Below are 23776 nucleotides of genomic sequence, written 5' to 3'. Positions count from 1 at the left end.
GAAAAAATTCAATCCATTCCAGCCCGAGTGTTTTTCAATTTAAAAAAAAGTACTTTATCAATTGCAAATAAGGTATAAAAAAAAAACAAAAATCAGAGGTTTTAGGTGCACATTTTTATGACGCAGCTGCTCAGATGTTGAAGATGAAGATGCTGCTCAGATGAAGCTCAGGGAAGGCCGACCCCTCAAATCTGACCGAGCCTTTCTTGCGCCTCCAGGAGGAGCAGGTCCGGTCCCACGAGGCCCGGTTCAGAGCCATCTCCACCGAACTGGCCGAGCTGCGCTCCTACCCTCCCGACAGAAAGGTCAAAGGGCGCGAGCTGGAGGAGTACCGCCAGAGAGACGAGTATCTGGAGTTTGAGGTGAGCGGGGAAAGCGTCGTCGGATAATCCGGTGGTGGGCCGTCAGGGCCTGCAAGGCCTTCTCTGCTGGCCTAAAAAATAATCTGAATCACAGACTGATTTCAATTATATTTTGTCCATGAATTCTTAGTCAATAATTCCAGATGGTCTTTTTACTTCCTTTCATAGTTTTTTTTACCTGGCTGTGCTGCTTCTTGACATGCACTTTCATATCAAAACATTTAACTAATCACATTTCAGCCATTATTTATGTCAAAGAAATCGGCCTGGAGGCCTGCAGGATGACATTCGCAGGCCCTCCAGCAAAAACTAAGGGTCGATGAAACTGTTGTTTCAACAAGTCAGATTTCGAGTTGCGACACCAAGGCCTTCTAGTAGGCTACGCTAACATTAGCGTGTCACATGCCCTTTGATTGGATAGTGTACTATCCAGAGCTAGCAGGCTGCATCTGTAGCGACCTGCGCGAACATAAATATAGTCGTGTTGCTATAACAGCTGATTTGTAAACCCGTGACGGCTGAAGGAAGAGAAGAAATTGATGTGCTTGCAGATTTATTCTCAAAGCCGTTTTCAAGACGCAAATACAAAAGTGCAGGCTCCATTTTTAGCGTTAGCTTTGGTGGGGATTGTTGATTGATAATTGAACTCTTTTTGAGGAAAGAAAGGAGAATTTTATGTACATTTTTTATGTACAATTTTATGTAATAATCAGAATTTCTTGGGTAAAATGTTTCCATTTTCCGAAATAATACTGCAATTCTAAGAGGGTATTATTGTTGCTTGTTTATGTGTAGCTGCAGTCGAAGGAAACCTGTGCAGTCGGGTGCAGCAACAGTGGATACATCAGTTATGGTTTATTCAAAAAAAAATGACAATAATAAGAATAAATAAACTGATTTCCTGCATAAGATGATTAACAGTTATTGAGGAGTGGATTGATGTACTGTTAGGAAGAGTCTAAACATTATTATAGATATAAATACTACTTCCGGCGCTGTCTCGGGCAGCTTCTCCTCACCTTAGTGTCACTTTTTCCTAAATTTTCTACTTTTTTATTTTATTATTTTTACTTCTTCTTGCTTTAGTAACAATTTGTTTTTGTTTTTTTGTTGTTTTTTTTTAGCCGCAGGGAATCTTCAAATCTTTGTACTTAAAACACTTTATAGCCTTGACTTTGACACTTTATAATTTTATTTGTATTTCTTAGTCTCCCCCCTTTTTTTTACTGTTTTTTACAATTTCCTACTATTATTTATCATTGTTATGTTTTACCTGAAACTCTGGCACAACAATTTCCTTCGGGATAAATAAAGTTGCTCTTATTCTTATGAATATGAGGCTACAGGGAGTGGAGATCAAGAAGGTGGAGGAGGTTCAGGTACCGGGGGTCAGAGTGTCGGAGAGTGTGGATAAGAGGCAAAGAAACAAGTTCAAGCAGGTTGGAATGGATGGAGAAAAGTGTCAGAGGTATGAAGAGATAGAAGACTTTCAGCCAGAATAAAAGGAAAGGTGTACAAGTCAGTGGTGAGACCAGGGATGATGTTTGGACTAGAAACTGTTCCAATGACCAAAAGACAACAGGCAGAACTAGAGGTTGCAGAGATGAAGATGTTGAGGTTCTCTTTGGGAGTGACCAGGATGGAGAGGATCAGGAATGAGTCCATCAGAGGAACAGCATATGGTAGATGTTTTGGAGAGAAGGTCAGAGAAGCCAGACTGAGATGGTTTGGTCATGTACGGGTCTAGAGGAAGACCACAGAGAAGATTTATGAATGTTGGGAGAGGATATGAAGGTAGTTGGTGTGAGAGAGGAGGATACGGAGAATAGGGTTAGATGGAGAAGGTTGATTCGCTGTGGTGACCCTTGAAGGGAAAAGCCCAAAGGAAAAGAGGAATTTGTCCCAGGGGGTGCAGGACATGTATGACCGGGACAAAAGGATGACTGAGTTTGGTTTGGACATGAGCATTTTTCTGTTCGTGTCCAAACCACGGTGAAGAGCCAGGTAGAAGGTTGCTGAAGGTGAAGCTGCCAGGCAGGAGGTCTCAAGGAAGGCCAAAGAGAAGATTGATGGACCTTGTGAGAGGATATGAAGGTAGTTGGTGTGAGACCGGAGGATACTGGGAATAGGGTTAGTTGGAGAAGGTCGATTCACTGTGGAGATCCCTGAAGGGAAAAGCCCAAAGGAGAAGAAGAATTTGTCACTTGGGTGCAGGACATGTATGACCGAAATAAGTCATGACTGAGATGGTTTGGACATGAACACTCCTCTGTTCATGTCCAAACCATGGTGAAGATCTGGGTACAAGGTTGCCAAAGGTGGAGCTGCCGGGCAGCTCCTCTCTTCTAAAAGAAGAGAGGATATGAAGGTAGTTGTGAGAGGAGGATCCAGAGAATAGGGTTAGATGGAGAAGGTGGAGAAGGAGAAGGAGAAGATACACTATATGGCCAAAAGTATTCGCCCACTCATCCAAATAATGGGAATCAGTTGTTCCAATCCCTTCTGCGGCCACAGGTGTATAACATCAAGCACCTCAGCGTACAAACTGTCTTTACAAACATTTATGAAAGAATGGGTCGCTCTCAGGAGCTCAGTGAATTCCAGCGTGGAACTGATGCCGCCTGTGCAACACATCCAGTCGCTCTTAAGAAGAACATGGGAGTGTTTGGCAACTAAGCCACCAAGTAGTAGGACACGCAAACTGATGGCATCGTGCGAAGAGGTCGCCAACTTTCCGTAGAGTCAATGACTACAGACCTCCAAACTTCATGTGGCCTCAGATGAGCTCAAGAACATCGTGATTCTCCATCTGGCGATCCGATGGACGGGTCCGGGTTCGGCGGTCGCCAGGAGAACACTACTTGTCTGACCGCATTGTGCCAAGTGTGAAGTTCGGCGGAGGTGGAATTATGGTGCGGCCTTGTTATTGGCCCCTTAGTTCCAGTGGAAGGAACTCTGAAAGCTTCAGCATACCGAGACATTTGGACAATTCCATGGGAACAGCTTGGAGTCGTACCCTTTCTTTTCCAACACGACTGTACACCAGTGCACAAAGCAAGATCCATCAAGACAAGAGGACTTGTCATCCACCTTCGGGACGACTTCGAGCGCAGACCGAGAGCCGGGCCTTCTCGCCCAACATCGGTGTGTGACCTCTTCTGCAAGAACGACCAAACTTTCCCATAAACTCCTCACTCCCGAAGCTTGTGGACGGCCCTCCCAGAAGAGTTGAAGCTGTACCCCCGTCATGTTGAACCCTTACGGATTAGGAACTTCGGTTCATAAGCCAGTAAAGGCGGGTGAGCTGATACCTTTGGCCATGTAGTGAATGATTACGGGGGCAGTGCAAGAAGATATCTTAGTGCAGCTTTGAGGGCAACTCACAAAAGTGCCGTTTAGGAGTCTTAGATGTATCTGAATCTACAAGATGTACCAACTGATGTGAATGTGTTCCCCCTCCTCCCAGAAAACAAGGTACGGCACTTACGCCGCGCTCCTCCGAGCCAAGATCCGCAGCGGCGAGGAGGACCTGTCGGCGCTGGAGTCGCAGCTGCTGGAGGACGGCGGCCTGCAGCGGGCGCATTCCAGCCCCACGCTGCAGGACAGCAGCCAGGCCAGCCTGGCCAGCAGCACCAGGGAGGGCGAGGGCAGCAGCAGCAGGGCCAGCGGCTGCAGCGCCGGGAAACCCCGGGACCAGAGACACAGCTACCGGCAGGCCGTCAAGAAGTGAGGCGTGGCGGGGGCGCGGGGACGAGGGCGCCTTCCCCGCGCCACTCGGTTTTTATTTGAGATCCGGGAGTTCTGCTCGACGGCTGAACCTGAATCTTCTCATCCGGCGGCGGCGGCGGAGGAGGAGCGCACCGTGTTAGCGGTGCGACACCAGCAGGGGGCGCCGGAGGGCGTCTTTGACGAACGGCGGCCGTCCCCGGAGGGAGCGGTAACGCTTCGGCGCCGAAACGGCATCTCTTCAACCTCCTCCTCCTTCACAGAAACACCTCCTCTCCAACCTGGACCACGTTCCGGCGCTCGGAGGTGGAACCGCATCTCCTGTTTCTGGACGCGAAGGCGCCGTCGGACGTCCCGCTGATATTCCACGCGGCGGGTCGACCCGGGACCAGCCAGGGCGGTAAAGATGATGATGATGATGATGATGATGATGATGAGGTGTTCCTCCTCTTTCCAATCACTTCAAGGGCCAGTTCAGAGGCACCAAAGGATCCAACCATCTTCTGGATTTGTACCTTCATCGTCATTTTACTTGAACTTCTTCTTGCTTTGGCTTCCGTCCGGTGATTCTCTCCAATGTCGAATGTTGTTTTCTGCATGCCTGCATCCGAAGCGGCTTCTTTTTAGCCTCTTTTTTTTTTTTCCCTTCTTTCTTTTAAATCACAAGACTGAAAGAACCTACCAAAAGTTCTCCAGGGTCACGACCACACACACACACACACACACACACACACACACACACGCTTCATCAGCCGATGTATGAGAACACTCACCGGGCAGACCCTGAATGTTTGTTTTTTAAAAAATTTTTACCGTATTTTACAGCCGTTGGTTGACGTGTGTGTGTGTGTGTGTGTGTGTGAGCGAGCGAGTGTGTGTGTGTGTGTGTGAGATACAAAAGCGAAACAATGTAAAAGGAAATCATTTGTAAGCGATCCAGGACGTGTCGTGTGTGTGTGTGTGTGTGTGTGTGTGTGTGTGTGTGTGTATATATAGGGCTTCTACTGTAGGACTATACAGCAGCAGATTTACAACCTTCTCCGCGCACGGTGGTGAAGATTTACTTTCTTCTTCTTCATCTTCTTCTTCTTCTTCTTCTTCTTCTTGTACGTCTTGGAAAAAGGAACCACGCGACCTTTTTGTTCGTTCGTTCGTCCGTTCGTTCGTTCGCTTTGAGGCGATGAAGTCGAAGGGGTGAACTCAACCGCAGCATCATCCGTATTATTGTCCTTTTCTTTGACGGATACGACATTATTTATCATCTTTTTTTTTTTAAAAAAAAAAAAAAAAAAAAAAAAGAGAGAGAAAATTCCATGATTTTAAAGGGGGATCAATGAAATATTGAAGAAAATTAATTAAATTGTAATTAAGGAAGAGAGAGAAGGTCGGAATCGGCAGGTTTTAAAAAATAACAATTAAGAATTTACAAGAGTTTTGTAGTTTGTATGCGTCTATATATATATATATATATATATATGCACATATGATGAAGTGATTTAAATTAGCTGAAAATTAGAGGAAATTCTCTTGACGACGAGCAAAATGTTTCCTGAAATTGTGAAAATGAGCAATTATAAGAAAAAAGGTGGAAACTACAATCACCCATATCTGCTCACTGTCAAGAAATATTAAAGTATTACCTAATAAGGTAAGGTATTTGGTGATGTTTATGATGGAGAACACGTTCAACAAAGATTCTGGAAAGACTATATGTGTATATATTACAGACATAACTTGTGAAAATATACATTTATTTCACTGATGCGAGGGAGAAGAACGCAGGGGTTTTAAAAGGATGCGCGGGAAATGAAAATGAGAATCTCACAAGAACGGAAAATGAAATTCGAACCAGAAAATTTGGGAAAAATTACAATTATCACCATGTATCTTGTTTATATTCTAAAACATAAATTCAGATATCTTTATTATTTCTTAAGGCGATGCGACTCCTCGTCCCGTAGCTACTTCATATTACCCGAGCCATGACATCTCCAATCTTCTGAAACGTTCTGAAGATGTTGCAGCATTTTGAAGGAATCGGGGGAATGCATGAAAAACAGAGAAAAGATTAAAAAAAAAGAATAAATAAATAAGAGGAAGTTGATGTCGTAAAGAAGGTTTTGGTCTGGATCCCATAAGGTGCAGTTCTCACTTGTCGCCACTAGAGGGCGCTGTTTCGCCGAATTCACCTGGAAAAGGGGGTTTGTAGGGCAGGTAGACAGAACCTGTTTGTATTGCGTACAAATGTCCAGTGTGTGTGTGAATGTGTGAGTGAATGTGTGTGTGTGTGAACGTGTGTGTTTCACTGTTTGCATGCCGTGGCTGCAGGCTGCTCATCGGTTCCAGCCCCTTTCTTCTCGTCTGATGTCACTCCGCGCTGGCGGCCTTCTCGTCGCTCCACTGCTGAATGTTTTTAAGGAACGGGTTGAAGATCTGGTCCCGGGTGTCCTGCAGAGCTGTTCTGAGACACTGCAGAGTGGAGGAAGAAAACGACACTTTGCTCTTTTCTTTTACTTCTGGCCACCTTAAAGGCCGGTGTACCGACCAATCCTTTTTGTCCATTCGTTCTGCTCGTTTGAGGGTTTCAAGTCAAAGTGTCGTCGTGGGTCATGATAGATTAAATAAAAGAATTTTAAAAAAATCATTGCGGCTGTCTGATTTTTTTTTTTTTTTTTTAAGCCCACTCCTTTTAGAGATGCTTGTTTTTCTGATACAGCTCATCAGAAACATCCTGCAAGGCCTCAGAATGACCTTGAGGGGAGGAAGAAAAGGTTGGCAATAAAAATAGACATTTTTTTCTGAATTCTTGGGATAAAAAACAACCTTGCATGTCATTTAAATGGGAAAAGAAAATCTTTTTTATACAAAAAGCTCAACCGGTCGACATGGGGTATCTCTGAACATGGTCTTATCATTGACAGACGACCGGTTAAAAAATAACACTATCACATTTCTTATGAAATACTTTGTTCTTTACATATATGAATGTGTTGGCAACAAAATCACACAAAAATTGTCAATGGAAATGTGTGATTGACTTGGAGTTACACTGTGTTGTTGAAGTGTCCCCTTTATTTTTTGAGCAGTTTAAATGTTTAAGTTGATTAAATGAAGGGGGAAGTACTACATTCCCTCTGAAATGTGACGTTTGAAGGATGCTGTTGAATGAAAATACACATCGCAAAAAAATATACATATATATATTTTTTTTAGTACTTGTACATTATTATTATTCTACTTCTTTTGACTTGCAAATACCTCAAATTAATTATTAGTAAGATTCAAAAAAATGTTCTGGTCTGCAAAAATCACTGCAATCACTCTGATCCACACCCATGGACCATATATACATATATTTTCTGTATGAAAATATAGATAATATAAAGATGACTGTATGTACAAGTATATATATATATATAAAACCTAAAAATGACTATATATATATATATATATATATATATATATATATATATATATATATACAGGACTGTCTCAGAAAATTAGAATATTGTGATAAAGTTCTTTATCTTCTGTAATGCAATTACAAAAACAAAAACGTCATACATTCTGGATTCATTACAAATCAACTGAAATATTGCAAGCCTTTTATTTTTTTTATATAGCTGATTACGGCTTACATCTTAAGAAAACTCAAAAATCCTTTCTCAAAATATTAGAATATCATGAAAAAGTCATTTTTGTTTTTTAATTGCATTACAGAAGATAAAGAACTCTATCACAATATTCTTATTTTTTAAGACAGTCCTGTGTATATATATATAGTTATTTTTATGTAAAACGTATAATGTAAAAATGATTATATATAGATATATATTTGTATAAAACATAAAATTGACAATTTATAATGAATCGGGGATTAATGGAACGTTTGAGGTAGCCCACTTGGATAAATATATTTCATTATCCCCAAAAATAACGTCATAACTATTATTATTAATAAAATAAAAGAGTTATGATTAAGTCATGACATTGCGAAAATCTCGGACGTCACTTAATATCGCGAGATTACACAAACAACATGAGGAGAGCACTGAAATCACGCTGCAGGTTACATTGTGACAAGTGACGAGGACTGCCGACTGCGCACGCGTGAGAAAATGAGTCATAATGGGAAACGAATTCGGTTTAAAAAAATTTTACAGATGACTATAAATATTTGTGTGTGTGTTTCTAAAACTGTATTGTCCTTTATTGATTTTTAATTCTTTTTTTTTTTTTAAAGAAATGAACGAACACCACCGCGGTGACGTCACGCAGGAAAGCACACACACACACGCGCGCACGCGCACGGTGCCGCTGCGTCGAATCGACGCTGACAACAAACCCCGAAAAACTGCGCACCTTCCCCGGGCGAGCCGCGGCCCATGACCCGCCCGTAGATCCACGAAGTAAGTGCCGGGACGCGTCTCGACCGGGAGCCGTGGCTTTAACCGCCGTTTACCGGCCCTCTTGCCCCGCATCGCCGTGAAAAAGCGGGCGGCGCGGCTGCGTCTATTTCCTGCTAGCTAAGGATGGCTGACGTTAGCTAGCGCTTTAGCTGTTAGCCGGTGTTGTCAACAGATTTGACAGCTCGTCTCCGTTCCCTCGCAGTTATTTCCGGAGGAAAGTACGTTCACTTCGGCGTCAGCCGCTTCCAAAGAAAACCCGTGTCTATTACATTTCATGAAAAAAGCAGTCTGACAACGATCGCTTGTTAATATATCTAAGTTTAGCCTTTTCAGGATGTAGCCGCGTCGTCGTGTTTTTGCTAGCTGTGGTTAGCAGATACATGACCGAGCGCAACAGTTTATGGGTATTTGTTTTGCTTAAACTGTGTGAATTTAGATTTGTGTGTGACTTTTAGGTGACGGCATAACCATGGAGAAACCTCCCTTCAGGCAGAACCAAAACTGCGGGGACTGGGAGCTGAAGGAGAGGCTGGGAATGGGTGGTTTTGCCCATGTTTACCTTTACCAGCATCATGTGAGTGGAAACATGGGAGTCCAAACACTGCAGGAAGGAGGGAGGAAGGGAGGGATAGAAGAAGGAAATGCTCATTAAACTGCATTAGATTTCCACTTAAACGCATCTCCGCTTGTAAAAGCCACCATTTCTGATTCTATCTCCAGTAGCTCCTTGTCATCCCTGTACCTGTATGACACTTCAACCCTCTTCTTGGGGAGCAAGAGCATGTTAACATCTGTTTGGCTCCTAAACACTGCAAGCGAAATCCATACAAGAATTTGCATGGTGTGTTGCGCGGATAAACTATATATTTCTGTCTAACAAATATTGAAACCACCTTTGAAATGTTGTTGAAGGTAAGCAAACGACTTTAACCTGTTGACGGCTCGCTTCCTGACACCTGACATTTGACCAAAAACAGTAATACCTTGATTTAGGAGTTTAATTTGTACCGTGAGCGAACTCGTAACGCCATCTGCTCGCACATCAAATTAAGTTTCCCTATTGAAATGCTGTTAATCCATTCCAGGCCCCTGATTTGGTTGTGTTTTTTAAATAAGTACTTTTTAAATAACAAGTAATGTATTAGACGCAACATTACACAATTAAAGAGAACGTAAAGATAATAAGTTATGTCTAAATTTTAGACATAAATTTATTATCTTCGCCGCACCAAATCCCCGTAAATGTCTCCAACTTCCTCACAGACGATGTTCTCGCTCCCCATATCTCACCGACGCCTTCTCAACAGGTTTTTCCATGATTTTCTCTGGGCTACTGCTGGTTTTAAACCCCATGTCTCGTCAAACGTCAAACGCTCGACCTGCAGGCTCCGAACTCGCGTCAGGGTTCCCATCACTGCACTGAAAACAAAACCAGGCGTCCGGCTAGGAAGGAAACAGATCTTTGAAGGACAAAATGTTGATCTGTGACATTATTCCACATAGACAGATATACGGAACCGTGTCTTGTCTATCCTTGTTTTGGTTTTGTCGAAAATGGATCATAACACAGACAGAAGCAGCAATCCCATTCTCTTGTTGCAGGAAACCAGTGAGAAACTAGCTGTGAAAATGTGCCGGCTGGAGCTGACGCCCAGGAACAAGGACAGGTGGAGCAGGGAAATCCAGATCATGAAAAAGTTTGTACTCCCCCCTTCTTAGCCTTTTTCTAGCCATCCTGTGACACGTCAAACATTAAACATAGAACAATAGACCTCGAAAAGCCTTTCAAACACTTGAAATTGCCTTTTTTTTTATGTTGGCAATATATCCCTCTAAGTACGGTTGATCTTTTTGCCTTTTGAAATGCTTTAGTGGGGTTTTTATCAGGTGCAGAGTCACAATATTAAACCTCGTTCCTTAAATTAATTTGCTTTTGCGTGTCTGTCCGTCTCCAGGTTAAATCACATCAACGTCGTGACCGCACGAGACGTCCCCGAAGAGATAAATTTAATCGCCTTGAACGACCTCCCGCTGCTAGCCATGGAGTACTGCTCCAGAGGAGACCTGAGGAAGGTGAGGAGGTCCAGAGCTCCTGCTGCAGACCGTTACGGCATCACAGCGGCTTGAACAAACCTTCCGGTGATCCATCAGAGGAGGCCAGAAGCTCCCGGGACGGAGGCGTACAGAGGGGGAATATTTAGTATTCGTTTTCCCGATGAATTCCCCCGCCGTTCCCCGTGACCTCTGACCCGTGTCTGTGCCGCAGATGCTGAGCAAACCCGAGAACTGCTGCGGCTTGAAGGAGAGCGAGGTGCTGTCGTTGCTCAATGACGTCGGTACGTCGGCGGCTCCCTGCGTCGGCTCCGTCGGGTGTCCGAATGTGGCTGACCGAGCCTTTTCTGCCGCAGGGTCCGGCATCCAGTATCTGCACGAGAACAAGATCATCCACAGAGACCTGAAGCCGGAAAACATCGTGTTGCAGGACATCAACGGGAAGGTACGCGCAGAGTTTCGCGCTCTCCCGTTCGCGAGTCCCTCCCCAGAAAACTCACGACCGGCTCTTTCCTCAGCTGGTCCACAAAATCATCGACCTGGGCTACGCTAAAGACCTGGACCAGGGCAGTCTGTGCACGTCCTTTGTCGGCACGTTGCAGTACCTGGTGAGTCGACGCGAGACGCTGAAATCATGCGTTCGGTATTTTTTCACGTGCATTCACTGTCACAGTGTAGAAACCTGTTTCCACGCACACTGAAGAACAGCGGCAGCGCAATAAGACACTTGACTGCAGCTCGGCGTGCATGGATGAGTGCAGTGTGAGCGGCGCGTCAAGAAGAACGAGCGTCAGATGTTTAAGAGTCAGACGGCAGTCGGGTAGAACGAGTTCTTTAACCGTGTCGTTCTGCACGTCACGCCCTCGTACCGCCGGCCGGAGGGTAGGCGTGTGCACGGTCCACGTTGGGGTGGGCGTGGTCCTCTGGGATGCGGGCGGATGCTCTGCAGAGAAGGAAGCGGGCTTTCTGGCGATCCGCTCGCTGCCCGCGCAGCAGGTCGGGATGCTCTCGACCGTGCAGCTGGAGAAGAAGCTGAGGATCTCGTACGACGTGCCGTTGAGCCGCGTTCATTTTACTCGGATTTTAAGATCATCTCATGCCGTCTTTTCTGTTAAATTATTTGTAATTTCTCGGTTATTCATAGAGAAGCAGAGAAGGCGTTCGACCGTGTCCCGCGGGTGATCCTGTAGGAGGTGCTCCGGGAGTTTGGGGTACCGAACCCCGTCGTACGGACTCTGTACCGGCGAAGAAGGAAAGACGAGGCTCTCAATTTACCAATTTACTCAATTTATCGATCTTCGCTCGCCTTTGGTCGCGAGCTGCGGGTAGCGACCGAAACTACGAGGTCGCGGATACAAGCAGACCAAATCAGAGATTCCTTAGAGACAGAATGAGAAGACCGGTCGTCCTAGAGGAGCTCCTCCACATGGAGCGTGGAGAGTCAGATGAGGAGGCTCGGAAACCGTCAGACATCATTTAGAAAAAGGCAAATCGGGATTTGAATTTCCAAAAGTGTAAAAATGTAGACGGTATCCAGCAGGCAGGAGATGCAGCTGCACCATGTCGTCTGTCTGGCTGGTCTGGGTTTGGGTCCTGGTGGCAGCGGACCCAGCAGGTCCACCCAGGGGTCTCCGCCGACCCCCCTCATCCTGGGGAACCCCGGCCCCTCCCGGACCTCCGTGTTCTGCCGAGGCCTCCTGGTGGAGGAGCCTGGAACATCTCAGGAGGCGCTCTCCTCACTGACCTCCTTTGGACGTCTGCATTCCTCACCCCTTCTTGAAGGCTGAATCCAAAACCCTCGTGTTCTTCAGACGTGGTTCTCTCAGTCTCGTGACCCGTGTGGAAGACGCTTCCTCTGCACTCGAAGCAGCTCCTCCCTCCATCTCCAGAAGGAGATCCTCCAGGTTCCGAGTCAGAACCCGCGGCCTCTGACTCGGAGGCGCTGACTCTCACCTCAGTTCCGGATCCAGAAGACCCGAACCGGCTCGGGACCGGTCTCGTGGTCGAGGTTCTCGTGTAGCACGGGAGTAAACGCGGGCGTCTGGGTGTCTGCAGGCGCCGGAGCTGTTCGAGAACAAGCCGTACACCGTGACCGTGGACTACTGGAGCTTCGGCACCATGGTCTTCGAGTGCAGCTGCGGCTTCCGGCCGTTCCTGCAGAACCTGCAACCCGTGCAGTGGTGAGTGGGCCTGGCGTGCACGCTGTCGCCACTTTACGCCTTTTGAATGCAAGCCGTGACATTTGAAAAGAAAACAATTGTGTCCATGTATTGAACAATGGCCCGGAACAGGTGCGGTTACAAAAATGTTAAAAAAATACAGTAGCTTAGCAGGAAAAACCCTGCACTAAAACCACCGAAGGAGTTAAATTCCATCATCCTTCGTGTCCCTCCGTCACACACTTCTTGGTGTCTTTCGTCTGTCACCTGTGTGTGTGTGTGTGTGTGTGTGTGTGTTTGTGTGTGTTCATCTCATTGGCTAAATACTTTAGCGGCGCGAAGCTCGTTAAAATCCACAAATTAGCCGCGTCGTCGTTTCAGCCTTTGAAAAAAGGAGCCGCTGACAGTCTGGAAATCACTGTTACATTCAGTGTGGGGAGGATGAAGGTCTACAGAGCTGGACCAGCATCTTCTGACTGCTAGACCTCGCAATGTCCTCTCCAGAGATCATTTCACCGGGAACGTTTGTAACCAATGAGCTCCTGTTTGTGAGCAGGGCCAGCAAGGTGCGGAACAAAGGTCCCAAAGACATCATGGCCGTGGAGGAGCTGAACGGAGAAGTGCGCTTCTCCACACACCTGCCGTACCCCAACAACATCAGCAGGTCCGTGGATCTTCTGCAGAGGGGTAGGTGTTCCACCCGACGCCGAGTGAGAACCCTGCCGATCTGCCCCGCAGGACGCTGCGCGAGCCGATGGAGTACCTTCTGCAGGAGATGCTGAAGTGGGATCCGGTCCAGAGGGGCGGTAAAGTCAACGCAGACACCAAGAAGCCGCTGTGCTTCGAGGCTCTGGAGCAGATCCTGAGCATGAAGGTGAGGAGCCCGCAGACGGTGGTTTTAAATCCTCCGAACCCGCGGGTGGACGTCCGGGTTCTCGGAGAAGCTCCTTAAGTCCCGAGGCGTCGCCTTCTCGGGACGAGCGTCCGCTGACGGTCCGCGTCCTCGGCCCGCAGGTGGTCCACATCCTGAACATGACCACGGCCCAGGTCCACTCCTTCCAGCTGACGCCGGACGAGAGCCTCCACAGCCTGCAGAAACGCATCGAGGCCGAGACCAAGATCGACGTGGTGAACCAGGAGCTGCTGCAGGAGACGGGCGTCTCCCTGGACCCCAGGAAGCCGGCGGCCCAGTGCGTCCTGGACGGCGTGGTGGGTCCGACACCTACTCACTCCGGACTGGAGCAAACATCTAGTCGGCACCAGAGGAGCTCCGTGTTTTTTGGCGTCGCGGTGGAATCGGTCTGATGGTGTTCCCTTCCTGTGCAGAGAGGCTGGGACAGCTACATCGTCTACCTGTTCGACAAGAGCATCACCAAGTACTCGGGTCCTCTCAGCGCCAGACCGCTGCCGGACAAGGTCAACACCATCGGTGAGGACCTCCCTCAGGACGTCCTCTGACCTCCACACCGTCCGCGACATCGTTTTGAGGCTCGGGATTCCGCCGCGTTTTTTTTTTGTTTTTTTACAGCGTCCGTCAGTTTTGTTTGTCCCTCGACTTTACCTTTCAGTTCAAGAGGCCAAGACCCAGCTGCCCGTGTTGATGATGAGGAAGGTCTGGGGCGAGGCGGTCAGCTACATCTGCGGCCTGAAGGACGACTACAGCCGGCTCTTCCAGGGACAGAGGGCGGCCATGTGAGTTTTTCTCAAGAACCTTTATTTCCCTCCCGCCTGGAGGAGTCTGGGTCTATTTTGGATGCCTTTGAATAATTGAGGCGTAGCCTGGATGTGGGTTAACCCCATTTAGAAGTTTCCTAAATTGACCCGGTAATGAGATCTCCGCAACTCCGAGAAGAACTGTATTGTGCGGCGCAATATCAATGAGTTCATACACGAGGCGCGCGATGATTTTTGAGGAAATGTAAGGATTTATGTGTGCGAAAAATACGGTAATGGAGACGGTCGCTTCCCGGTCAGGAGATGACGTAGCGCCTCCCTGTTTCCCCACCGCAGGCTGAGCCTCCTGCGCTACAACACCAACCTGACCCGCTGCAAAAACAGCATGTTCGGCTTCTCCCAGCAGCTGAAGGCCAAGCTGGACTTCTTCAAGAGCAGCATCCAGTACGACCTGGAGAAGTACAGCGACCAGATGCACTATGGGATATGTGAGTGGCTCCGCCCGTTACCCGAATCCTGGTTCCGACATCCACGAGGATCCTTCCTAGGATGCTTCAGATCTCTTCTTCCAGGGTTTCTGGTCCTTCTCTTGCCTCTCCCTCGTTTTTATCTGTCCATCACTGCCCGCTAAGCCTATTGCATACTGCAGATGTAGCAGCGTGCGGTGTTAGCAGTGTCCAGTGCTAGAAGGATGCAGTGTTAGTAGGGTGCGGTGTTAGCAGCGTGCCGTGGTAGCAGCATTCGGTGTTAGCACAATGTAGTCTTAGCAGCGTGCGATGGTAGCACAATGCATTCTCAGCTGCATGCGGTGTTATCAGTTTGTGCTGGTAACAGCGTGTGAAGTTAGCACAGTGCAGTCTTAGTAGCGTGCGTTGGTAGCAGCATTCAGTGGTAGCACAGTGCAGTCTTAGCACAGTGCAACATGCATTGCTGGCAGTGTTCGGTGGTAGCAGCATGCAATGTTAGCACAATGCAGTGTTAGCAGTTTGCGTTGTTAACAGTGTGCAATGTTAGCAGTGTGGGGTATAAGCAGCACACAGTGGTAGCAGCATGCGGTGTTAGCGCAATGTAGTCTTCGCACAATGTAGTCTTAGTGCAATGCAGTCTTAGCACAATGTAGTCTTAGCACAATGCAGTATTAGCACTGTGCGATGTTAGCAGCGTGCAGTGGTAGCAGCATGCGGTGTTAGCACAATGCAGTCTTAGCACAATGTAGTCTTAGCACAATGCAGTATTAGCACTGTGCGATGTTAGCAGCGCGCAGTGGTAGCAGCGTCAGGTGTTATCATGTGTGGTGCAAACATTAACATTGCATCCGGCTGTTTGTCCTCAGCCTCGGAGAAGATGTTGAAAGCCTGGCAGGAGAACGAAGAAAGGGCTGCCGCCTTCGCAGAGGTAAAGCATCTCCACGTGTCTGGCGGCCGGCCTGCGCGTCCTCCTCCCGCCGGTCGCCCTCAAAGTCCTCTGGTTGCTTCCTGCAGGTAGCGGAGGTGAGCCACCTGGACGACGAGATCATGGCCCTGCACTCGGAGATCGTGGAGCTCCAGAGGAGCCCGTACGCCCGGCGCCAGGGAGAAAAGATGGAACAGCTGTGAGTGCCGAGGACGAACCGCCCTCCTCCCGGGGTTTGGTGGAGGACGTGTGAGCGTAGATGTTCCAAAGTGACCTCCTCCCTTTGCTTTCAGAGAGGGAAAGGCCATCGACCTCTACAAGCAGATGAAGTTCAAGTGCAAAGGTGAGGCTTCTTTGAGGAACATCTGGCGCCCGTCGTCCTCCCAGGCGTACCTTCATCGTCCGCCTCGTGTGCCTTCCAGTGCCCGAACCGAGAGTGTGCAGCGACAGCTCCGAGATGGTGAAGGCCATCATTCAAACGGTCCAGAACCAGGACAAGGTCCTCAAGGATCTCTACACACACCTCAGGTAGAGTGCCGGGCCGGCCCCTCCTCGCTTCTCCACCCCTTCCTCCGACATCTCCCCTCTCCCTCGCCCCCCGACAGCAAGATCCTGATCAGCAAGCAGAAGATCATCGACTTGTTCCCGCGGATCGAGAAAACCCTGGAGAGCATCAAGGACGCCGACGCCACGGTGATACAGATGCAGATCAAGAGGCAGAGGGAGTTCTGGCATCTCCTGAAGATCGCCTGCGTGAGTCTCGCCGTCTTCTCGAAACGTCTGTCCGACGATGCCCCTTGCTGAGCTTCTCCCGCTTCTCCTTCCTGCTGAAGGCTCAGAACTCCTCGCGGAGCTCCATCCCCGCCAGCCCCGAGTCGTCCAACATGCTGCAGGCGTCGCAGTGGTCGCAGGCGGCTCAGCCCGTCAGCTCCCCGCATCCCCTCACGTCCCTGCCCGGACCCAACGACAGGTCAGCCTTCCTGCCGCGCCTCTGTTTCTTTTTTCTACGTTTAAATTTAAAGTATTGTAATAATTCTGATTAGAATCGTGTGATGATTGGTGACGATCGATAAGCACAACCCTCTAAGCCGGTGTTCTGACGGTGCACAAAGTCAAGAACACCATAAGGAAACAAACCGATGAATATGTACTGAGAATCAGACGCAAAGTTAAATCCATGTGATTCTTTAGTTTATTGTCACTTAGAAGTTCATAGGTACAAATCTGCTCCTGTGTCAAACCCATTCCAGATGTAAATGATTGACATTAAATTTGCTTAAATTTGCTTAAAGGGGCGTTCAAAAGCATAAATTAGTTAGGCTTTTGTAGACCGAGAAAGAGCATATGGGAGGACTCTGGTATACTCTGGTATTGTATGAGGAAGTCTGGAGTGGGAGAGAAGTGCGTTAGTTTGGGGCAGGACATGTATGCTCACTGTGAGACAATGGTACTGTGCGCTGTAGGGGTAACAGAGAGGTTCAAGGTGGAGGTGTGACTCCATCAGGGATCAGCTCTGAGCCCCTTCTTGTTTGCAGTGGTGATGGACAGGCTGACAGATGAGGTTAGACAGGAATCTCCATGGACCATGATGTTTGCAGATGACATTGTGATCTGTAGTGAGAGCAGACAACCGGTAGAGGAACATCTAGAGAGGTGGAGGTTTGCTCTGCAAAGGAGAGGAATGAAGGCTGGTCGCAGCAGGTACATGTGTGTGAATGAGAGGAACTCCGGTGAGGCCACAGGAAGTGGAGATCAAGAAGTTGGAGGATTTCAGGTACTTGGAGTCAACAGTCCAGAGCAACGGAGAGTGTGGAAAAGAGGTGAAGAGACGGGTTCAAGCAGGCTGGAATTTGGAGATAGAAGACTATCAGCTAGAAAGAAAGGAAAGGTGGAGGAGACAGTGGTGAGACCAGCGATGCTGTATGGACCAGAAACTGTTCCAATGACCAAAATACAGGAGGCAGAGATGGAGGTCGCAGTGATGAAGATGTTGAGGTTCTCTTTGGGAGTGACCAGGATGGAGAGGATCAGAAATGAGTCTCAGAGGAACAACACATGTTAGATGTTTTGGAGAGAAGGTCAGAGAAGCCAGACTGAGATGGTTTGGTCATGTACAGAGGAGGGATAGAGAATATATTGGTAGACAGATGCTGGAAATTGGAGGTCCAAAGGAAGAACAAAGAGAAGATTGATGGATGTCGTGAGAGAGGATATGAAGGTAGTTGGTGTGAGTGAGGAGGATCCAGGGAACAGGGTTAGATGGAGAAGGTGGATCCGCTGTGGCGACCTCTGAAGGGAAAAGCCCGAATGAAAAGAAGAATTTGTCACAGGGGTGCAGGACATGTATGCCCGAGACAAAGTGATGACTGAGATGGTTTGGACATGAACATGAGCATGAATATGTTTAATAGCAAGTCATGCTGATAAATTATTTTTAAACTAGCAGGTTCTCGTCCTTGTACTTCTGGTTCTAACCACCGGAGGTGGTGGCGAGGCAGGAAAGTCCCGCTTTGAAATAGTTGTGTACATTGTGTGAGAATGCAGCGGGTCACATGACCTCCCGGCCCGCTCGCCGACACCCCAAAGCCGTTGTTGGATGGCGGCGGCGGCGTCACGTGACCCGCATGTGTCATGTGCCCTCAGCGATGCGGCGCCGCGCCTGCTGCAGGAGAACCAGAAGTACCTCAGCCAGCTGACCAGCCTGATGCAGGAGGCGGCCGACGACCAGGCCAAGAGCATCCTGGTGAGTCACGCCGCCGCCGCCGTTACACGACCTTCGAAAGGCGCGCCTTCTAAAAACCCTCTGCGCCGTCCAGAGGGTCCATAAATCCGTCGTACCGTCCGGTTTCCCCCTGAACTCCCCTCGGTTCATTCCCCTCGCCGTCCGTCGCATCAGAGGGTCTCGGCGCCGACGCCCTCCCGGCCACCAGGGGGCGCCGCCGGGAAGTTTTCCGACCAGTCCAATCCGTCGCGAACCCGTTTGAATCGATCGGACGCCGTGGCGCGGCGCTAACCCGCTGATCTCCCCCTCCTCTTCTGAAGGACCAGGACTGGAGCTGGACCAAATACGAGACTCTCAACACCAAATTAAAAAAGCGGAACGCCTAAACGCGCCTCCTCTTCCTCCTCCGACAAACACTAAGGACCGCGCGCGCTCTTCGCTCGGCGACCGTCGTCACGGCGACGACGGACGCCAACCGTAGCAGCTGGTGGGAGGCGGAGAAGATGAAGGACCGGAGCCGGAAAAGGAGGAAGAGGAAATAACAACATAGCAAACAGCACTTTGATTCTCCCGTGGAATTCCGGACACAAACTGTTACCGCAATCTGGTGTTTCCTTTGAGATATTAATCATCCTGGGGGGTTTCGACTTTATGTAAATGTTGGGGTTTTTTTTTTTTGTTTGTTTTGTTTTCTAAATAAAGTGTTAAATAATATCCGTGCAAGCGAGAGAGCGGCGGCAGACGGGAGAAGAAAAAAAAAAAAAAAAATGGCCGGCCATGTTTGTGTTTATAAGAGTCACTAAATCCTTCCCGGAACGTCTTTTCAGCTCGAAACGCCCCGACATTTTCCCCGCCTCGAGTCCGAGGATTTTTCGCGCCGCGAGAGGACGAAGCTGCTTCGAGACGCCGAAACCGTCGGCGTCGTGTCCATGAATGTGCAGAATCACGCGTCCGCCGCCACATTTTCGACAAATCAAATAAAAGTTTGAATACCTGAGCAGGTGGACTGTTTGAGCCGCCGCTACGATAGCAGCGAGAAGCGTGAAATATCAGACTGGGCTCGACGGCGTCTTATTTATTTTAAATTTTTATAATTCGGGCTTGTAATTAAGCATCAACTTCCGAGGTCATTGGGTTCTTGGGAATAAAGGGTTTTATTGTGAAGGCACCCCGACACTTGCAGGGAGTGACCATGAATGCCCGACAGCAAAGCGACGCTTTTATGCAGCTCAAAATGTTAGGATAAAAAAACAAAAACAAAGCATTGTTGTAGCGTCTGACTTTCCTTCTTTGTGCTCCAGGGGAGAAAGAAAGACACGGTCAAGTTTCGGTCAAAAGTGGGAACAACAAAAGTCAACAAAAGACAGCGTTATTGTCAATTTCTCGGCGTTTACTGGACATACAGAGGATTGGAGATGTTTCTCACAATCCATCGACGACATAATAAAATCATAGCAGAGTGTAAATTACCATTAAAGTGCACAGTTACGTTAAACTGTGAAAAAAACGGAGGTATAAAGTATAGATGGTTGTTGTTTTGAGTTTTTCGTTGTTTTTTTTGGGGGGGGTACAATTTAGTGCTTCTCAGTTATGTTCTGATACAAAGGTGTCCATTAACATTAAAAAAAAAACAATGAAATATTAAGTTGCAAAAACAATAATTTTGTTCACCGTAAATTACAAGATTTAAGCGCATCAATTTGCAGAAAATTTAAAAGAAATTAAATCCTTATTTCAACGAAATATTTTTTGACCGGCTGAACCATTTGATACTGAAAAATAAATAAAATCAATAAATAATAAGAATACAAATTGATCATCAACATTAACACAGGAGCACAATACATACTGTAAAACGCTTTAACCTACAAACAAAAATGAATAAAACAAGCGCTACATACAATTCCTCATATTTCCTTGTCTTAGTTTTGGGGTGATTTATTTTCTGTTTTTTTTTTAATTTATTGAAGTTATAAAGTATAAACAAACAAAACATAAATGGCTAAATTCAATCGTACATCAGTGACATTTAACAGGCATGAGGAAACAAAGAGACGGATCTAAGGCAATGTCGTTCATCAAAATGGTATTTTTTTTTTATTTTTCCACAAGGTTTAAAGATTTTCTATAGAATAAAAATAGTTTTTAAAGAAGGTAAAATATGGTGGGGGACAATTTTTTGATGTATGAAGAGCAGACAGATACAGACTGATATTTGACAGCATGAGAGTAGCAGCAGAGGTTTTATTTGCGTGCAAATGTCAGTAGATAGAACCAAAAAATCAACCAAAAGTTGATGGTCTGAAGACACGTCGAATCCTTTTCTGCCCGGAGCTGCAGGAGTGGAGATAAATAAAGTCGGGACATTTCAGGCATCTTAATGAAACTTTCTTGTGCTTTTTAATTTTGCCAGTTTTGCCCCCTCTTGCTGTGTTCGGGGGTTTCAGACGTTTGTGAAGTTAACTCCTTTAAAAACCGGATTTGGAACCAGGTGTGTCGACATACGTTGACCAATGGCAGGTTGGACGGGAAGCAATAACAGTATTGCACGGTATTTCGTTATTACCTCAGTCAGGAAAGGTTCATGATTCTGCTGTTGCGCGACATTTTACGAAACATCTGAAAACACCAGATGTGTGAAATAAATTTCAGGCATTTTATTTGATATCTATTAATCACTTTTTAAGTGGGTATCAACGGCGCGGCTGGTAGCGATTGTGCAGCGACTCAGCGGGAAGAGGTCAAGGGTCAGGATGACTCAGACTCGTGAACGTCCACCCTATGACTTTTAACCGCCATTATGAGTTCATCTCATGAGTTGGTCATTTTATTATTATTATTATTTATGCCTTTTTTATCTCAGTTTGGATCTTTTATCAGGGGGGGAAACTCTTGAGATGATTCACACATTCTCTCAGTTACCGTTTTTAAATCTTCCTATGAGACTTTCTTGAATTTGGATAATTAATCGCGAGGTTCAGACACTTTTGGGAGGTTATCTTGGCCCGGGCTTGTCTGAGTAGCTGCAGGCAAGACTTTCTGGCAGTAACGCCTGAGCGTGGGAGGAAAATCGTCGCCCCGGCGCTCTCGTCACATGCCATCTGGCCTCCGAGGCTCCGAGACGAACCCCCACCTCCTGCGCCTGAATGTAAACAGATGTTTTCATGAACGAAATCAGAGTGAATCAGAGGAAGAGGGCCTCATTCCAGCGTCCGATCCCATCTCTGATTTTAATCTTCCCTTCCCCGCCTCTTCCGTAGCTGCGGTTGGCAGAATCGGGGTGTAAAGTGTGCAATCACGGCCGACGCTTGACGCTGTTGAACGTGTACTTTAAGAAATTGCTCGCAAATCGAAAAGAAACAAAACAGTTTATTAATGTTTGTTCAACGTCCTTATTTATTCAAACCAGAAATCATTAAGAGAGACAGTTATCAAGTAGAAACAAAAATGAGGGGTTTTGGGAAAAATAAATTAACTAAAATTTTTCAGTTGACCTGAAAGTTACACCAAAACATCACTCATTTGGACTTTTTCATTAAAAACACAAGATTTATTTCCCATGTTTTCGACGGTGGCCAAGCCGAAATGTTTCCCATGAAAAACAGCTGGTCTGGAAAGGAGACAAAAGGGAAAGCTGATGTTGATGAAACCCGTCTGGATATGTTTCCCTCCTCGACCACGAGGGACAAATAAACCTGGACCGGCTGAGGCCGTTTGCGGGGAATAGATTCGACTGCGGGTTCCAGAGAAGTTTCGCAAGAACAGACCAGAGATACGCCTGTGGACTCTGAACGCACCGGAGGGTTCTGAGGTGACGGCGGATAAACCCGGTGACGCCCGAGACGTTCGGCTGCGGCGTGACCCGTCTTGCCGGGGTCGTAAAGCCAAACACGCGGTCGTCTCAGGCGCCACACTCGGTGGACTGTGTCAAAACACGAGGTTGTGTCTCTGGAGAAACAACGGACTGCTTGGAAAACAAGGTGACACAGTGTCCGCCTGACAGCTGCCACACACACACACACTCACACACACACATGCGTTAGCTAACATCCACCCCGGCTTAAGTCTTAACTAGTCCTAAGAAAGTCCCAACTCCCAAGGCTCAAACTGTGACTTTCGGAGTCTTTTACAAGTCCTTCAACAATTTTTAATGGCCACGATTGAAAAAAATCACCAGTTTATTTGTGCACACATATTTTCCTCAGCTTCTCTCTGCATAAACAGACTTGTATAAGATTAGTGGTGTTCAGTTCAAATGCCCAAGCTGCATTTTGCATTTTTTATCCTGTAAATTAAGTCTTCATTTATCGAAATAAAGACAGAAATACAAGCATCTGTGAAATAACGTTTAAAAAATCAAGTTAACTAACAAAAGCCAATCAGATGCCTTCTTCTTGTCGTGTGGCGCGCCTAGCTTACCATTGATAGCGCAGCCCTTTTTTTAATTTTTTTTGCAAGACAGGCATAGAAAATAAAATAATAGATTTGCATTTTCTTTAGTTTTCACTACAGTTGTGCGCAATTTTTGGATTAAAAATTCTTATTTCAAAAGGTCTTCTAGTGTTTAGCTACCAGCTCGCAATCATACTAACAACCATAGCTACCTCTAAAACACCAGTTCAAATTTTAAGCTGATTTTTCATCTCATTCCACGATTTACTCAAAGTTGTTGTGTAATTAATAATTGGGCGACTCCGTTTTGTCAATATATTTTCAATTTAGTTAAATAAAACCGTCTAATTGATTTGTATTCTTTAAATGAAACCTGTTAGCAGAAACCAATATGGCGGAATTTGTTAGCGTCCTAAAGGCGGAAGGGTCTTACCTGAAACTAAATCGTCTTTCAAACAGCGTCTTTAACTTCACGATAGAATAAACTGCAAAGTAAATGGCGCTAACTATGTAAGATGTGTTAACTAAAAATAACAACAACAAAAAACACGATACATCTGTATAAATTTACAAAGAGCGCAACTACGGTAGCCTAGCGGTCAACAGCGTACTGCCGCAATGCATGCCGGGTAATGCTAACTAGCTTCCCGAGCTGGCCACCGGCTAACTGTCAAGAGTCGGCAGAGGTAGCGGCGGGTTTGACGTGCCGGGACAGAAAGATGCGGTCGACGAATTATTTATTTTCACGATGGATGTCTTTATTTTTCTTTTTTTTTTTTTTTGTTTATTTAGAAAGTCTGATATTGAACTACATGTCGTTTGTGGCGGGGGGGGGGGGGGGGCTATTAGCAATTTCGCTCGTCGTCCCCCGCGCCGGAAGCTAGCAAG

General features: G+C 46.9%; 2 protein-coding genes across 2 annotated transcripts in view; both read left to right on the top strand.

The window, feature by feature from the left end:
- The window catches only part of LOC147215467 (PH and SEC7 domain-containing protein 1-like), a 64622-nt gene extending 57893 nt beyond the window's left edge, over positions 1–6729 (top strand). Inside the window, exons 16-17 of the mRNA XM_086140045.1 lie at positions 219–362; positions 3829–6729. Coding sequence (XP_085996171.1) covers positions 219–362; positions 3829–4092 — 408 coding nt within the window. The 3' untranslated portion in view covers positions 4093–6729. The remainder of the gene's footprint in view (positions 1–218; positions 363–3828) is intronic.
- A 1674-nt stretch (positions 6730–8403) lies between these two features.
- LOC147215466 (inhibitor of nuclear factor kappa-B kinase subunit alpha-like) lies at positions 8404–19493 on the top strand. Its single transcript, XM_086140096.1, has 22 exons — positions 8404–8497; positions 8953–9071; positions 10100–10194; positions 10453–10570; positions 10764–10833; positions 10906–10994; positions 11068–11157; positions 12605–12729; positions 13265–13372; positions 13447–13582; positions 13723–13917; positions 14035–14137; positions 14277–14400; positions 14719–14870; positions 15716–15777; positions 15864–15973; positions 16068–16117; positions 16197–16302; positions 16380–16527; positions 16608–16744; positions 18418–18517; positions 18817–19493. Exons 2-22 carry the CDS (start codon positions 8967–8969, stop codon positions 18880–18882), a joined length of 2289 nt encoding a protein of 762 aa, XP_085996222.1. The 5' UTR covers positions 8404–8497; positions 8953–8966; the 3' UTR covers positions 18883–19493.
- The last annotated feature ends 4283 nt before the right edge of the window (positions 19494–23776 follow it).

This window comes from Fistularia commersonii, chromosome 32 (genome assembly GCF_037954325.1).
Source record: "Fistularia commersonii isolate RoL2024-O1a breed Wild chromosome 32, RoL_Fcom_v1.0, whole genome shotgun sequence".
Lineage (NCBI taxonomy): Eukaryota > Metazoa > Chordata > Actinopteri > Syngnathiformes > Fistulariidae > Fistularia > Fistularia commersonii.
The sequence above is the reverse complement of the archived record's forward strand: the minus strand, read 5'-3'. Positions and strand labels throughout refer to the sequence as shown.

Excerpts from the sequence above, each read along its gene's own strand:
- LOC147215466 (XM_086140096.1), top strand. The coding sequence starts at position 8,967 with ATGGAGAAACCTCCCTTCAGGCAGAACCAAAACTGCGGGGACTGGGAG. Across the intron at positions 9,072-10,099 it reads TTTACCTTTACCAGCATCAT|GAAACCAGTGAGAAACTAGC; the intron begins GTGAGTGGAAAC and ends CTCTTGTTGCAG. Across the intron at positions 14,871-15,715 it reads CCAGATGCACTATGGGATAT|CCTCGGAGAAGATGTTGAAA; the intron begins GTGAGTGGCTCC and ends GTTTGTCCTCAG.